This window comes from Macrobrachium rosenbergii, chromosome 15 (genome assembly GCF_040412425.1).
Source record: "Macrobrachium rosenbergii isolate ZJJX-2024 chromosome 15, ASM4041242v1, whole genome shotgun sequence".
NCBI classification, from domain to species: domain Eukaryota; kingdom Metazoa; phylum Arthropoda; class Malacostraca; order Decapoda; family Palaemonidae; genus Macrobrachium; species Macrobrachium rosenbergii.
In genome coordinates this window covers 28993505-29010114 of record NC_089755.1, presented here as the reverse complement: position 1 = coordinate 29010114, position 16610 = coordinate 28993505, and the positions used below count along the sequence as shown (strand labels likewise).

Below are 16610 nucleotides of genomic sequence, written 5' to 3'. Positions count from 1 at the left end.
GTGCCAAATGATCAACTAGGTAGTACAGCCCAGAATCTAGACTGTAAATTTGGTATATAGTAACTACCGTACAAAACTTTTCGACCACTAAAACTAAGGTTCCATTTCATTAAGTCGTTTGTGGATCATCATTTTGCTCTTGAAATGTTATCAGGAAGGAAATGAAGAAAGCATTCAACCCAGTGACCTGTTACTGAACTAGCATGTACAATAAGTGACCTTCAGGCCACCTTTGATATGGCAAAAATGTACCCGAGAGGGCAAAATGTGCCCAATGTAGTAAATATGCCTTATGTACAAAATATACTCCATGAACAGAACATGCCTTCTGTACTAAATGATTACTCGAACTAAACTAAATTATACGTTTTGAAATGTAAAAAGTTTTGTCCAAATAGAAAACTGCGTATGATCTTAGTTCTTTCCATAAAAGGCCTGTAGGTTTTCAGCACTAAAACTCTATACTAGTACGGTGCCGATTAGTGCATGAGCGTATTGTATATGCTCTTAAGATAAGATGAATTAGTCGAAATTTTAAGAAATGAATACAATGAATACAGTTTTACAATTTTTCGCATGAAATTGCCTGGCCACAAGTCCCAGGGGTTTTATGATTATAGTTCCGTAATCTAACTTGAAATAACGTTAAAAATCGCTTTAATTTCATCGTCTTGTAAGAAGTTTATTTCAACAGGATATAAAATCTCCTTACACAACATTATCCTAGTCATCGTTGTACATTCCTTCAACAGCTAATATATATATATATATATATATATATATATATATATATATATATATATATATATATATATATATATATATATATATATATATATATATATACATATATATATATATATATATATATATATATATATATATATATATATATACATATATATATATATATATATATATATATATATATATATATATATATAATATATATAAATATATATCAAGTGCAAGGCAAATAAAACAATCTTTTACAACATTTATACATATAATTTCATGTACCTGAACACCGCATCAGAGCAGTACAGTTTTCACAAAGCTCTGCTTTCAGAAAGTACTTACTTGTTCACGAAGACGAAGATTTTTCTTCTTTTGTTGTCCTAATTCTTCAACAGTTCTTTATTGCCTTCATCATTTTCTTAGAATATGAAATGCCTTTTTGTATCATTTTCCAGTGATCATATTACATTTGCCCAAACAGTCAAATGGCATGCTATTATTATTCTTACATGCTACTTGGTATATACAGATGAGGAATCTTTCACAATTTCCACACTCCCAAAATATAGTAACGAATAAAAAAAGTCAGGTTTCCCACTCACTAAAGTTTTTTGGATTTTAATGTTAATGCTAGGTGGCATCAAGACGATTACTGAAACTCCAGGGAGACGCAACCCTTTTGCATTTGGCAGCACAAATAGCTTTAGCGCCGCCATCACTGGAGTCCAAGGGAAAAATCATACAGCGTAGGGAGTGCAATAAATCTTTCGTGAGTTTAACAGAACTAAAACCTGTCGCAGAGAAAATCTGAACACCATCAATTGGTGGGAAATGCAGATGAAAATTGTCATTTATTTAGTGGGAAGAAGGGTGTTTGCTGTGGTTATAAGGGTAGTACCAGCCCCAAATAACCCTGAAAATGTCCCAACAAGGGAGGTATGTGCTACTGAAAAGTTCAGGGGCTTGAAGCAGTTTTAGTTAAGAAGTCTGATAACATCCACCCCAAAGGTCATGGAACCGGATGGAACTGACCAGAGCTTATCAGATCCTATTTTAAAGATTAGCAGTCCACATCGCCAAGCTTCGGCTGGAACCTTATGGACCCCATATCCCATAATTGCCTGTTATCTAAAAACTTCATCTGCTGTAAGTAAAGCCATTATATATTACTAGGAGCATAGCTGCCTCAAAAGATACAGAGATACTCTGAAAATAAAGTTTTTCTGCTATTTCCCAGTTTCATTTACATGGGCAGTTTATGTCTCCACTGAATATATATATATATATATATATATATATATATATATATATATATATATATATATATATATATATATATATATATATATATATATATATATAATATATATAAATATATATATAATATAATATAAATAGATATATATATATATATATATATATATATATATATATATATATATATATATATATATATATATATATATATATATATATACATACATGTTTATATATAATATATTTATATTACAACATAGCATTAGGTACTTACAACATATAAAGGAAATATGTTCTGCTTGTTATTGCTGTTGGAGTGACAACAAAAATCAAAGATTTCTCGATGCATACATACGCACGAGCGAGAATATATTCGTCCCCCAGGTCTCTTTTTTTTCTTGCTGATTCGATGTCATATATTTTCAAGCATGGATACTTAAAAAAAAACAGGGTTTCTTGTTACTTTGCAGAAATTATCACTAACATCCATTTTTCCGCGGGATGATAATCATTTTTTGTTTTGCAGCCATTTTTACCTTTAACTTTCATTTTGATTTTGAATGATCATATGGTGTTTATCATAAATGTACAGTGTTTTCAGAATAATAAGGATGACCATGTTTATTATAAAAAATTGCTATTAATGATAATCAAGGCAATGCCAACAGCAACAGTAACAGTAAAGATCAAATTGGCACCAACACTACACGAGATCATCTGTCCTTCATTTTGGTTCATTTGGCGAGTTCTGTTTATGGCTGATGGTTCTGCGAGGCAACCTAGGTGCCTTTGGTATTTGTCTGGAAGAAGACCCTGTGCTACCACTGCGATGCAAACGCGAGGGAGGGGCACTACTAGAAGCCTTTTCTGCGATGTGACTCGACACCTCATTGGTCTGAACTCTTTCACCAGGCCTTCGTCGGAAACTTCTTGCTATTGCACCCATAGCCTTCCTGAAAGATCCTTTCCTTTCGGGCAATCGCTGGAAAGGCACTTCACCTCTGCTCACTTTAGGAGCATTGAGAGATAGAGACCGGCGCAAAAATATGCTTGGCAGACGTGGCACTCTTAGTGATCCGGCTCTGTTTGGCAAACCAGGAGAGAGAGTCGAGTTGTTTGTTTGATTCAAGTCTGAATTGCCTGCAGTCGGTTTTGGCAATTCTAGCTTTTGTTCTTTCTCTGTTTCTTCGACTTGAGCATCTTCTTCACTGTCCACTGCTTTGTCTATTGGCAGGGTGGTACTTTGTTCAAACAACCCTGGCCCAGAAGTCATAGTAAGAGCAGCCTTCGAAAACATAGGGGCAACAGGTTCTGTCAGCTTTCCATATTCAGCTGGTTTCATTTTTTGACTAACAGTTCTAGTGACTCGTTTGCCAGCCCGCTTACCTCTAATTGAATAATGTCTAACTAGCTGGCCGGTATAAATCTCAGGTGTTTGGTGCAAACGGGGTTCCACAAGGTTAAGCGTACTACCACTAAAATTTCTATACAATACAGGTGAGGTAGGTGAAGTAACAGGATCTAATGGGTTCCCGTCATACATATCAAAATTTGACTGGTGCACAAAATCAATATCATCACCTTTAGAGATTGTGCTCCCAGCACTATCATAGTTAACGCCAGTAGAAGATCCTGCTAAGTTGTTCAGAGATTCACAATCAAACCTGATCCAATTGTCACGAAAGGAATCCTCTTTGACCCTGTAAGGAGAAGAAGATACCTCCTGGTAGGTTGGCTCCACTTGGGATGTTATACAATTGGATGCCACTGGGAAACTAGAATCTCCTTCAGCTATGTTTTCAGCATCTAAATGGCACGATGCTTCGAAACCTATTACATTCTTGTTAGAGTTTGGTGTATGTAAAGAATTGTAACTTGTACCCTCTGTTTCACAGCATACTTGATCAACTGACGTTTTAAAGGAAGATTCCCCACTCAACTGTACATCTAAATCCTCATACAAATCATCGTGACCTGTGAGATGTTGTTCATTCATGTTTTGTGGATTCAGTAAAACTTGAGAAAAGGATCTTGGAGGAGAATGCTGTGATAGTCTCTCTTCCTTAGGTTTCTTTGGTGGAACGCCTTTGCAAAAAGAGAAGTCTTCACATATAAAGCTGTCTGATGAAGCCCAAAGATGTCGATCTGTAATTGCAGAGGTTGATGATTGTGATGGCGTCCTGGCTGGGGAGTTTGAAGCTGAATGAGAAGCAAGATTTGACATCGAAAACTGCACCTCATCTTGCAAGAAAGAACCTACAGTAACACTGTCAACATTGGCAGATAACTCAGTCATATTGAAAGCATCATGCGTGTTGTTATTGACAGGACCCATGGCAGTCACGAGCGGAACTTCTGTGGTAACAATCCGAGGAGGAGAAAGGGGGCGGATGTCAGCAGGTGGCTTTGGTTCTAAGCTACATTTCGGAGCCTCATTAATTGTAAACGAGGGGCAAAAACTTGGGTTTTTCTTGACTGGCTTTTTTCTCTTTTGTCTCACATGCTGGTCGACGTCCTCCCATCCAGGCGGACGGACAGTGAACACTTGCGTTTGCTTCTTGTTCCCACCGTTCAGAGAATCCCACCTTGACTCGAAAGAAACATCGTTGGAACCCACTTCATTTCTGTTGCAGCTGAAATTCTGCCCACTTTGCCTGGCACCGCCTGCTTCCTCTAACCAAAGCGGCAGCACGTTTCTCTCAGCGCCAGAATCTGTAATATGACCGGAAAACCTGAAAGATTTTCGAGTTCGGGCATCTCGGTTCCAAGGGCCCTTGTCAGATTTGGTTGTTACTGCGGCTGTTTCGTCTGACTGACGGGTTGGAGACCCCCAAGCATTCCTTGCACCCACGGAAGGCGACCCGTAATTTCCAGCAATATACTCCGGTGACTGATGCGCTGTTGGAGACTTTGTCCTTTCTTTGGAGATCGATTGGTTGTTCAGTTTTTCTTTCTCATTTTTCTTGTTTTCACCAGATTTTCTCCTCTCTGAAAAAATCAGTTTTCATTACTATAGTTCAGTGAAATACCTGGAAAAAAGTATCGATTAAATCTTTTCAAGAAATTTCAGCTAAATCAAGAAATTATGTGATTTACTCGCTATTTTCTATTAAATATAGATAAGGAAATTTAATAAATATGTAGGTCATCTCTAAGCCATGCGAGGCGTTTGAAATACTTAGTAAACAAGATCAAAGAAATAAAAAAAGAAACAATATTTTCTTACTGACAATCGTATTATATAATAGCAGCCTACAAAAACTTCTGAAAACAGCTCTCAAGTAATATCTATTTGCTAATATACATTTCATATATCTTAGACTGAATGAAAATAGCAACATTTAAAGGGAGTCTCATATGGACTTCTGCAATGATCGAATTTTAAGGTCAAATTAATCATCAGTTTCCCTGTTCTGAAAAGCATTAGTTTGCAAAAAATTCATACCCTTACTTAACTCAGTTTCGAAATTCAAGGCTTTATTCAGTACTTCTTTGCATTGCCTCGTCAACATAAACGGGTAGAAATGTGTTCAAACTCAAGATAACGTAATAGTTATGACGAATTGCAGTCAGTCCTCATATAAGAACTGAATCATTCAAATAACTATAACGGTGATGTACCTGTGTGAACGATCATGCTTACTCTTGTTCAACTTTCGTTTTCCCACCTAAAAAAGCAAGAAGAATGTGGGACAGAGGTTAAAGGTCGGGGTCGCTGTAAGGCGATCGGTTAAAAAAAAAAACCAAACACACCATGGCAAATTGAATATATAAAAAGCGAACTGAATACTCTGACTAGAAAACATTTCATGAATAACTTCGATAACTTTATTGAACCCTAGTGCAGCCTTGTCATCAAGAAATTGATGCAGCATTTTAATAACCCGTTCATCACAATAATCCCATTTCACTTTTGCTCAAAGATATTTGCATATTTTGGATCGTTACTTCCTTTAAGAAATAATTTAAGAAATATTAAACACTCGACTTTTGAGATAAACAGATGTGACCAACATTTTTTGCCAGCCTTATTGCATCACACGCTCAATTTGACAGAGAAAATATGAATTACAGCAACCAAAATTCACTCGTTTTTGTCGACGTCTTGTTCCTGCAGGTCTCAAGGGAATTATTTTTCATTACTGTAGTAGTCCAGAGCTTCCTGAATCAGAGAGGGGAAACATCAAATTACTGGCAAAACTCCGAAGATCTCTTCGAAACAAAAAATGCAGAATTATGATGCATACAGTAAACATAAGAGTGCCGCAACTATCCAGTGACTGTTCCATGACCTGTAAAAGCAAATGCATGACAGTTTTTTTTTTTATTTAATGGAATGGACCACTGAGGTCGGCAGATTGTTTCAGGGTTTCAAGTCTAAGTGTTGTTTGTGGTCCTGTTTCAATCACTTTTTCTGCTTTTATGGTATTTGTGCCAAATCAACCACACTGTTGGTTGATTGATAGTTGAACAGATGCTGTGAGTATTTCCTGTATAATTAGCTTAACGTCCTATGACAATGAAACCAGATTTCTCTCGAGATTCTATCAGAATAACATGTAAAGACACAAAAAATATATATCTGCTAGTCTCATTAAGGTCCTTCGAACTTTAAGGCATTGATTTTTAGCGACTTTCGAATTGCGTTTAGGAAATTTACCTACTTAGGGAAACATTAGTCTTTACTAAACGAGTGTGACTTGCAAAAGACATGATCATTTCATCCTGTCAGTTCTGTTTTACAAGTACATATTATCCTGGCTGTAGTGGCCAAGTCTGGACCAGTTATTAGTCACTCATTCTTACTGGTTCAAGGCTGTCTAAACCAGTTGATTCTATTCCCCTTGCAGTAGAGATATCAGCTAGTTAGCAAAGGCGACTTCAACTGGCATTTGCCTGAAAGCTCTTCAGGAATATTTTTTGCGATTGTAAAAGAGATAAGACAATTCCCAGCAACGTAAACAACATCGGATATAATGTTAAATAAAGAAGCTGGAAACGAGCTCATAAAAGAAAATTAGTCATAAATAGTAAGTAGGGCTTGGAACCCTTATGCTAAACTGGTAAATACTTTACAGACATCGAGAGTAACGTCACGGGATTTTCCGAACTCCCACAAAGAAGAGGAATTAAGTAGAAATTTCATAAGATTGAACTCTAGCCAGCGTTATGAGATCTAGTAAGATATAACATGCGTTTGAATGCCTGGCTTATAACGTGAAGGAATGATAATGAAAAAAATAAATAAATAAAAGACATTGCTCGAACCATTTCATAAGTAATTTTTCGGTATTGGCCATTATTTTGTTCGGTATTCCGGAGCATGTCAAGGATTGTCGAAGTTCTTGCTACTAATCTTAGGAATTTTACTCTGCTATTAGAACGAATCCTATGGAAAATCTGATGAAGCCTCTTCCGGTGAAATAAATTAACAAATTAGAATAAGTCCGATAAATAATGATGACACACTTTAACCCCTTTTCCCGATAACAAATCGATATCGCTCTTTTTTTTTTCTTTTTTAATGCCTATCTTCATCAAGATTTATAAGATTCAAAACATTGAGAAGAGCGTAGAAGAAAAGAATTGGGTCACGCTTTGCTAAGTCTTTCCATGCTGTGATTTCGTAGATCTTGTGCATGGTCATAGATGATGTGGGTTCCATTCAATAAAATCCGAGTGGATCTTGTTTGTCCGGCCCAGGTGGGGGCGGCGTAGATAGGGAATCAGGAGGGTAGGGGAGAAACATGACACATCCACCTTCTTCCTGCAAACCTGTTTGTCCGCCCCGGGTGGGGGCTGTGTAGGTAGGGGATCGGGAGGGTAGGGGAGACATGACACATCCACTCTCCTGCCCTCGCAGCAGCGTAGCGCGCGCCATCAAACTAATAATAATAATAATAATAATAATAATAATAATAATAATAATAATAATAATAATACAGGCTTTTTAAAATATTACAATCCTTTTGATTAGTCAAAGCCATTCATTTAACTCGATAAAGTCACTTAGTGAGGTCAACAAATAGAGGAAATGCTATTGCCACATAGTTAATGTTCACGTTTTATCTGACAGCAGTTTTATGTCACAAATTTTGCCAAAAATATGTTTGGTTAAATTTAAATACAAATCAGGCTACTGCTGAATAACGAAATCCGTTGGAAATTGCGCTGATACCAGTTCCTTTAAAGTTTTTCGTGAGTGTTTCTATAATTATAGATGTAATGATGGAAGTCACCCTTTTCAGGTATCATAGAGTCGATTTGGAATCTTTTGCTATTCTTCTGAAAAAAAGAGCAAATGGTAATATAGCATTTAATGTTTAATTTGCATTTTATATATATATAATGTTTAATTTATATATATATATATATATATATATATATATATATATATATATATATATATATATATATATATATATATATGTATGTATATGTGTGTGTGTGTGTGTGTGTATCTGTCTGTCTGTGTCTGTGTACTATTTTTACGGCAGTTACGAGCAATTCTACATGATTAAAATGCCTACGGCCGAAATAGTTATAAGAAATTAGCTCACAGTCCGTCAATTGTTTATATTCATAACTCCCTTTTTTACAAATATTTCTAATCACATACTGGTGTACTCGCCCTTGTATTTTGTATCCCTTTTGTTCAAAACGTGTTCGTGAATGAATGAATAATGAATGAATGAATTGAAATAATCGGCCGTCTTAAAACTATTCAAGTTCTCAAACCTTTCCAGGGGAGGCCAGCCTTGTCCTTTGAGGCTGTAGCCACAGGCAGCACTCACCTCTCTTCGAACTCCAAAGGAATGAGGTGAAGCGCTTGAATCTGCTGGGGGGTGGGACAGGTAACCCTTCAAGTGCCCTTTGCGTCATGGCTGCGCTGGATTCATGGCCCCGCTCACCTTCGTCCCTGGCTCGTCCACCACCGGAACTTGTTGCTCGCGCATCAGCAGCAGCAGCAGCAGCAGATCTACTACATCTTCCAGCGAGTTTAGCGGAAGCAGCAGCAGAACTAGGGGGGGCATTAGCAACAGTTTTATGGCCAAGGCGGGCAGGGGAGAAACGGGAGGAGACGGCAGTAGCAGCGGGAGAACTGGCTGAAGAAGCGTTATTAAGGGGAGATGATGGGCGGAACTTCAACACACCTGGCCGCGAGGGCGGTCCTGGAGGAGGGATGGAAGAATGGGCGGCTGCTGGCATTTGGGAACCTCTGCTGCTGCTTTGTTGCCTGCAAATGAAGGACAGTAAAATAAAACGAACATAAAATAAAATCAAAATTAGTAAATTAACTGAAGGGATTAATGCACTTCTTTGCTTTGAATATCACACATGCAAACTGATTTCACCTGGTAACGTGAATCTGCGTTTGTGAATAGAGTCGGTCATTTACTGAGTAAAATTAATGAATAAAATGAATTACCTAGACAATAGAGGAAAACATTTCAAAACAGATTAGAGGAAGTGTACGTATAGTTAAAGATATACAAAGGAACTGTGTCCATTTTCACTAAGAAATGTAACAGTACTGATTAAGGTCTTGATAGTCTAGGTGACACTGAATACTCGTTTTGTCATTGTTTCTGTCATCTGAAAACAGAATGAAAAGCAGATGCACTTAGGTAAAACTTTTTCTTTGCACTTTTAGTTCACCTAATTGCATCGTATTAAATCAATAATTACGAAGACTGTAAATAGGGGTGCTATTAAATATCTTATTACGAAATGTGATAGCAATATACTGTTTTTGTCATACATGTGCCAGTCTTCTGTCATACTGTCCTCCCACTTTGATTATTAAATTCAACTATTGCATTTTCCCATCCGAATACCAGTGGCTGAACTTTGATTGTTAAAAATTCAACTAAATCAGCAAACACTTGCATTTGTCATACTATCATCACATGGAATACCAGTTTTCTGAACTTGGCTGAAGTTGTAAGAAATAGCCCCATACACGAAAACAGGGTTGTGTACAAAATTCCTTACGGGTGCAATGAATTTTATATCGTAAATCAGCAAAAACTATTGAAAAACATAGCACAGCGTAAGTGAAGCATCGTTGCTGATCAGAGAGCTAGTGCCATTAGTAACCACGTTAGAGCTTGTCTTTGGCCAATTCAATGGCCTAAGACAAAAATTTTATTCAGAAACAAGAATTTTATCGTGAGAAAATTTAATAGAAACAGCCTGTATTCAATATCGTGAGAACAATAACTTTAAAAGCAGTGTAGGGTTATACAAGGCATCCGCTCTTTCTTCATATAATGAAAAATCAGTATAAATTATTTATTAATAATATTGTCCTAAGTACTCACTCAGTTACCTGTTTACCTTCACTAGGCTGTTAACCTTTTCTGCTGGACGAACTAGGTATAAACAATAATTGATATTTTATGTTAGTCTGTAATAGCTATAAACACCATTTACTATTTTTACTTTATGCAAATCTTGAAACATATATGTCCGGGGTATACTTTCCTTAAAATGATTAGTCAATAATGGCCTGATGGAGGGCGAAACTGTTGGGACAAATTAAGAATTGTATTTCCTTCCTTCCTCTGTGGTTTCTCCGTCGTTTTCTCGTGGATTACATCGTATATATATATATATATATATATATATATATATATATATATATATATGTGTGTATGTGTATATATATATATATATATATATATATATATATATATATATATATATATATATATATATATATATATACACACTTTCTTTCCCTCTGATGCTAGACAGCGGACTCACTCCCTGAGCCCATTTTTCTCTCTCAATCTTATGATCCTTAAACATAAAGGTTTATCGCTTCATTTAGGGTTAAACACTGCTTGTCTACATTCCCGCTTCTTCCTTTCGTTCAACTGAGAATTTCTCTGCATTTGCAATGATCTCGTGTGTTCTGACTTCTCTGATTTTTTGAGTGCTTCCCTTGTGCACGTGAGCTCATTTCTTCATCAATATGACCACTCATTACTCTCATTTTGTTTATTTCTCATACAAATATCCCAATTTCCATTAGCGGTTACCCTCCATTTTTAGACAGAAGTGTGTAGGTACTAGGTAAACCATGAAAACAGCTGATATGCCCCAGCAATGGTGGTAGCACAAAACCCGCAAATTAGTTCATCCAGAGAAATGAAGAATGCTTCACGTTCTTATTAGGTAATTACTGAATTACTTTTCCCAAGGCAGTCAAAAGCTAAGTTAGGCGGAGTCGGTGGATGAGTTTGTTAAGTGGGGATAGCCTAACCACCAACGTTAATCTAGAGAAAAATTAATTTCGGAATGAGCTACTAGCTTCAGTACTGATGTTACTTTTTCTGTCATAACCCAAGCCTAACTTGACACAAGCTTAGAAAAAGTAGGTCGATAATTTCCATAAAGAGTGATAGAGGAAGGCCTATAGCATCCCAAGACAGCTAGCCTAGGCTAAACCTACCATAACTTTCGAAACAATGGATGAATGATTACTAAAACCTGATCTATTGGTGCATGGCAAGGTAGCCTACGGTGCTATGGGAATTAAAAAAGTTTACCTGAAGTCAATATGATTAACCCAAAGGTTTTGTATTCCTGAACAACTATGAAAGTTAAGATATTAACCCATGGACTGAGAGTAGTAATACAGTTGACTAGCGGCATATTTCAGTGTTTTTTTTTTCTAACGGCTATTAAGCAATCTACAAGTGAAAAGAACCATTTAAACAGTTATAATAAGTACTTCGAGAATGTAGTAATATGCTTGGAATAAATTTTTTCAGAAAAATTAGTTACTAGTAATACCGCGTCAAACACTAAGAAGGTTTAATCTACTTTACAATAATAAACTTAAAAACATATGTTGTATGATCAGGTACCTGAAGCCATATCTGATACTATCTGGCAAACCCGTGCAGCAGATCTAGGTATATTTACCGGAACATTTGACATCAATGAAGCTGATGAAACTATCCCACACAGCAACACAGCAAGCGAATCACTCAGATCTTTGAAAGATGGCATACTATAGAAAACAAAGAAATAATCCCGAGAGAAATGTCATCTTCAGTCATAGCAAAACTGGACTGAGACGAGTAACACGGTGCTAATTTGGCTTGTTATCTACGCGTCACTTCCAAGGTGCTTGTACTAAACATGGCGGAAGCTCAATGGGACGCCGTGTTTAGTACTAGCCGCTCGTGATCAAAGATATCATTTATTAATATAATTTGTCGACCACAATATAGAAATGGGTGTATATCATACTTTGATCCCCGAGGGGCTAGTGCTAAACACGGCTTCCCGTTGAACTTCCTCCATGTTTAGTACTAGCACCTCGGAGATGACACATATTTAACAGGCCAAAGTAGCACCAGTAAAACTTTCTATTTAACAGGCCAAAGTAGCACCAGTAAACTTCCAAAAATAATTGAAATCCAGAGAGTGACCTACAACTAATCAGTGCTTCACTTGAAAGAGAAGAGGTACGCTACCATAGATATCTGAAGATCAAAGTCCGACCATCAGAGATGGGAGAGCTTTAGTAAGGTTTCTCGATGTGAACGTTGTTGAAATGAACAAGGGAGGAAGAGGGGAAAACTCTGGAAGTGTGGGAACACAGAGAAACATTTTCGTCAGTGACTCTTTCCACAAATTCAGCGACGAACACCTAGGAATGAGTGTTCGTGATTCGTGACTTCGCAGCCATCATTTTGAATGTAGTGGTGATTCTAATTAAAAAAAAAAAACTCGTTAAAACGCTTGCGTTATTGCATGTTTAGATTGTTGCCTGTGTATGAAAATTTATTTACAAAGATCTTGTTTTTTTATTATTCAGTATTCCCAGTTTAAATATATTAAGCGTTATTCATGACTTTGATTATATGATATATTATTGCAGAAATGCCTGGCGTAATCTTGAAACTTTCATAAGATGCATAAGCCTAGAATATTAATGCCGTCATATCGGTTACGGGGTCCTTTTGGATCAAGAGCCTGTGCCAGCACTTTGTGCTTAAAATAACAACACCAGCAATGACTACCGTGCATCTCAGGGCCGTGTCTAATAGATTTTCGTCGTAAAATCTGACCAAAGCATCGGATATGGATCGTATTTTGGAAATAGCTATTTGAAGCCACAGACTAATTGGCAAAAATGTGCAGCGATGTCTAATGTGGATAATTAAGGCACTTATCAGAGTAAATCATCGAAATTTAAAGGGAAACTTAGCTAAATCTAGCATACTTCTCTCTCTCTCTCTCTCTCTCTCTCTCTCTCTCTCTCTCTCTCTCTCTCTCTCTCTCTCATCTTTTTGATGAGCCGATCTAAGCAGAGTACAATAAGGGAATGGGCATCAAATGAGAATATTAATTTTTTAATATAGTTCCATGGAGCAATTCACGTTTCCTTTAACTTGAAATATGCACGAAGTCTTACAGTGACACTCTCCGTGAAAACCATTGTTACCCTGGAGTTTCTGTAGCTTCATATTGTCTCCTCAAAAGCTCCGGTTCACGTGTACCTGCTTAGTCCTGCTAAATGAATGTAACATAACGCAAGTGTTCTAACCTTAACTTCCTTAATGCATGATCAATTAAATCCACAGTGCTTGGTATAGCACACTGCTCCCCCCTTCATTATTTTATTTGTGTGCCTCTGCGTCAGTTTTGTTGTTTCTATACGCTTCATTCATTTGCTGGAACTGACGCTAATGTTTGTTGTAGGGTTGTTGAGTGGTTATCAGTGAGTCTGTGTATTCCAGGTTTTATCTGTTTATTTGTTTTGGATTTGAAATTACTCATTCTTTCAAATTTCAGTTATTTTGATTATTTCATTTACATTGTTTAGTGTGTATATATATATATATATATATATATATATATATATATATATATATATATATATATATATATATATATATATATATGTATATATATATGTATATATATATATGTGTGTGTATGTATTTCATTTACTTATAACTACATTGTAGTGCTGAATGATACTCGTAACTTATAATTCACTAATCCATTGATTATACTGAATTTTATTGAAACTGAAGGAAATATGAAATAAAAAAACAAATGTTGTAATATGAAATTATGTAAAAGGATATGCTGTTGTTTGTTCAAGATTAAGCCAGCCAGCCTTGTGTGAATCAGTCTTGCGCTTTGAGCAGACCATAAGTGAAGAACTTTCGATGGAAGTAGAGGAAATAAAATTTCGATAATTATTGCAAATCCTACTCAAGGAATTGCTTATTGTACAAGAGGGTCAAATATTTGCGTTTCTACGATCATTATCATACTATTGGGAACCCTGCTATTACGTCTGATGTCATAGTTTACGTCACAACTAGCCTCTCTCTGGGTGCTTATTTAATTTACTCCAGTTTCCCTTTAAATTTCTTTGATTAATTCTGATAAGTGCCTTAATTAGACATCCCTGGATATTTTTGCCAATTAGGCTTTGGCTTCAAAATACTATTTCCAAAATACGATCCATATCCGATGCTTTGTAAAAATTTTATCGACGAAAATCTATTGGACAAGCCCTGAAATGCACAGTAGGTATAAAAAAATCTAATAATTATGGAATGTGCCGATCACAACAGAATTGTGAAAGGAAACAGTGTTTTACAACATAAAGTGTGTCAGTTCCTGCCATGAGCGCTGTCCTTGGGCGAATTAGGTTACGTCTTACCAGAAACCCGGTGTGCTTCTCGATAACATTTTCAGGTGGCGTATTTCAAACCTTACAATGACATGATACACATGAAAATAATCAATATCATAAGTGTAAACAAGAACGTCCAAACAGATAATTTTCCTTATACATACGCGTTTGTATGAATAGGTACTTATTGCGGCAAAAAATACATTTGGAGATTTATTTCTAACTAAAGTAACCTTGCCGGATACCTCACTATAAAATAATTTAACGTTGATAACAAGTTTGCATAATTCAAGACAGTCCACTACCTCTTGTCCAAAGAGAATTTTGTTATAGGTTATAATAATAATGCATATAGTACTTGATTGGCCATTTTCAAGAGCACAGTATATCTTCCAAAACACCAATTTTCTATAAAGGTAGGTATGTGTCAGGACACCTGGATTATTTAAAATGACTTTGAAGACAATAGCAAACAGATGGATCTATCTCTATAGTTGGTAAGCAATAGCTGGGGCCTGTTCATAGCAGCAATGTGAAACTGGGATGCCTATTACGCAGAGGATTTTTGACTGCGCTGTTGTGCAAACTGAGTTCCATTACCCTACGGAAACTTCAAAAGAATCGCGATCACGGCCAATGGCGTAAGCATTCAAAATTGTAAACAAGGTTGGTGGTTGGAATTAGGTTACCCACAAATGTAACTGGCCTTATGCCAGCCCGGCAGGCCCAGGCCTTAGGGCGAGCCTTAAGTGTGGTAAAGTGTAAGAGGGTATAAGAGGCAATGTGTAGCCCACTGGACTTCAAACTGAGATCGAAAAAATGGAAATAGTCGCCTTACACTCAAGTCTCGTGCAGTCCTCAATATAGGCAGAATTTGTATGAGATCTGTGAAGTAAACAAATAAATGAGACCTGTCATTATATCAAGTTTTCTTAAAAAGACCCCGTATCCTATTTGAATGTATGGATGAATTTATAAAGAAAATAAATAGTGTAAATGCCTAAGGAGACGTTTTGATTACGTATCAATTTAGACGTTTGTAAAAAAAAAAAAAGTAGGCCACATATTCTTTTTCATTCAGTACGGTGCAGATTCTAATTTGAACCAAATTCTAGGGCAAATTTTGTATGGTCTATTACAGAAATTTTTATATTTTTGACATTTATGAGTAACGCAGGGAAACTTCAAAGCTATAGAAAGAAGGAGAGTTTAATCGGGTCTGCATTCACTTTAAGTTCATCTGTGGAGATGTTCGTAGCTGAAACAGTGAACATACAGATTACTGGGATCTCTACATAAAACACCACATTTGTTCTTACCTGGATAAATTAATCCACATATTTAAGGTCGCTGGTCAAACCCTTCCACTGCATGGCAGGAACCCTTTCCTCCATCTTCTGCTCTCTGCCTGTTCCTTTCCATTCACAGAACAGAGAATCCGTCGAGGTAGAATCGTGAAATAAATGCAAAGGAATCTATTGAGACGAGATTTCTCTCAGGTGGTACACACTACGATTACCCATGTTAAACTGACATTAGGCCACTGAACTCATTTATCACTCCGCAGTGTAAACGTGATCCTGTTTAAGCAAGGTCCTCTCCAGAACACGACCAAATGAGAACAAAACTGAAATAAATCGATGTTTCTGGTGTAATGGCGGAGTGCTCGGATTCCTATGGCTTCTTCAGCCCTAGCAAAGGCTAACTGACGTGTATGTCGAACGCGCTCTCTGACTCCTCTCAGTTGACTACAAAGGAAAAATTATATATATATAATATATGTGTGTGTGCGTGTGTGTGTGTATGTATATAATGCACGGGTGTTTAATAATTCATTTTATACCTCTTTTATACCAGTTCTTAACAGCTCCGCAAGAAGTGTCAAGTCTACAGTTGATTTGTTTTCATTCCCTATGACCACCTCTCTTTTTTCAGAGAA

General features: G+C 36.6%; 1 protein-coding gene across 9 annotated transcripts in view; it reads right to left on the bottom strand.

The window, feature by feature from the left end:
* Window positions 1-2284: 2284 nt before the first annotated feature.
* The window catches only part of LOC136846488 (uncharacterized), a 66191-nt gene continuing 51865 nt past the window's right edge, over window positions 2285-16610 (bottom strand). For 3 of the 9 annotated variants that reach the window (XM_067117324.1, XM_067117326.1, XM_067117327.1), the window contains 2 exons: window positions 8790-9232; window positions 2285-4983 (listed from right to left, as the gene is read on the bottom strand). In XM_067117324.1, coding sequence (XP_066973425.1) covers window positions 2720-4983; window positions 8790-9232 — 2707 coding nt within the window. In that variant the 3' untranslated portion in view covers window positions 2285-2719. The other 6 variants (XM_067117332.1, XM_067117325.1, XM_067117329.1 and 3 more) reach the window with 6 other exon arrangements.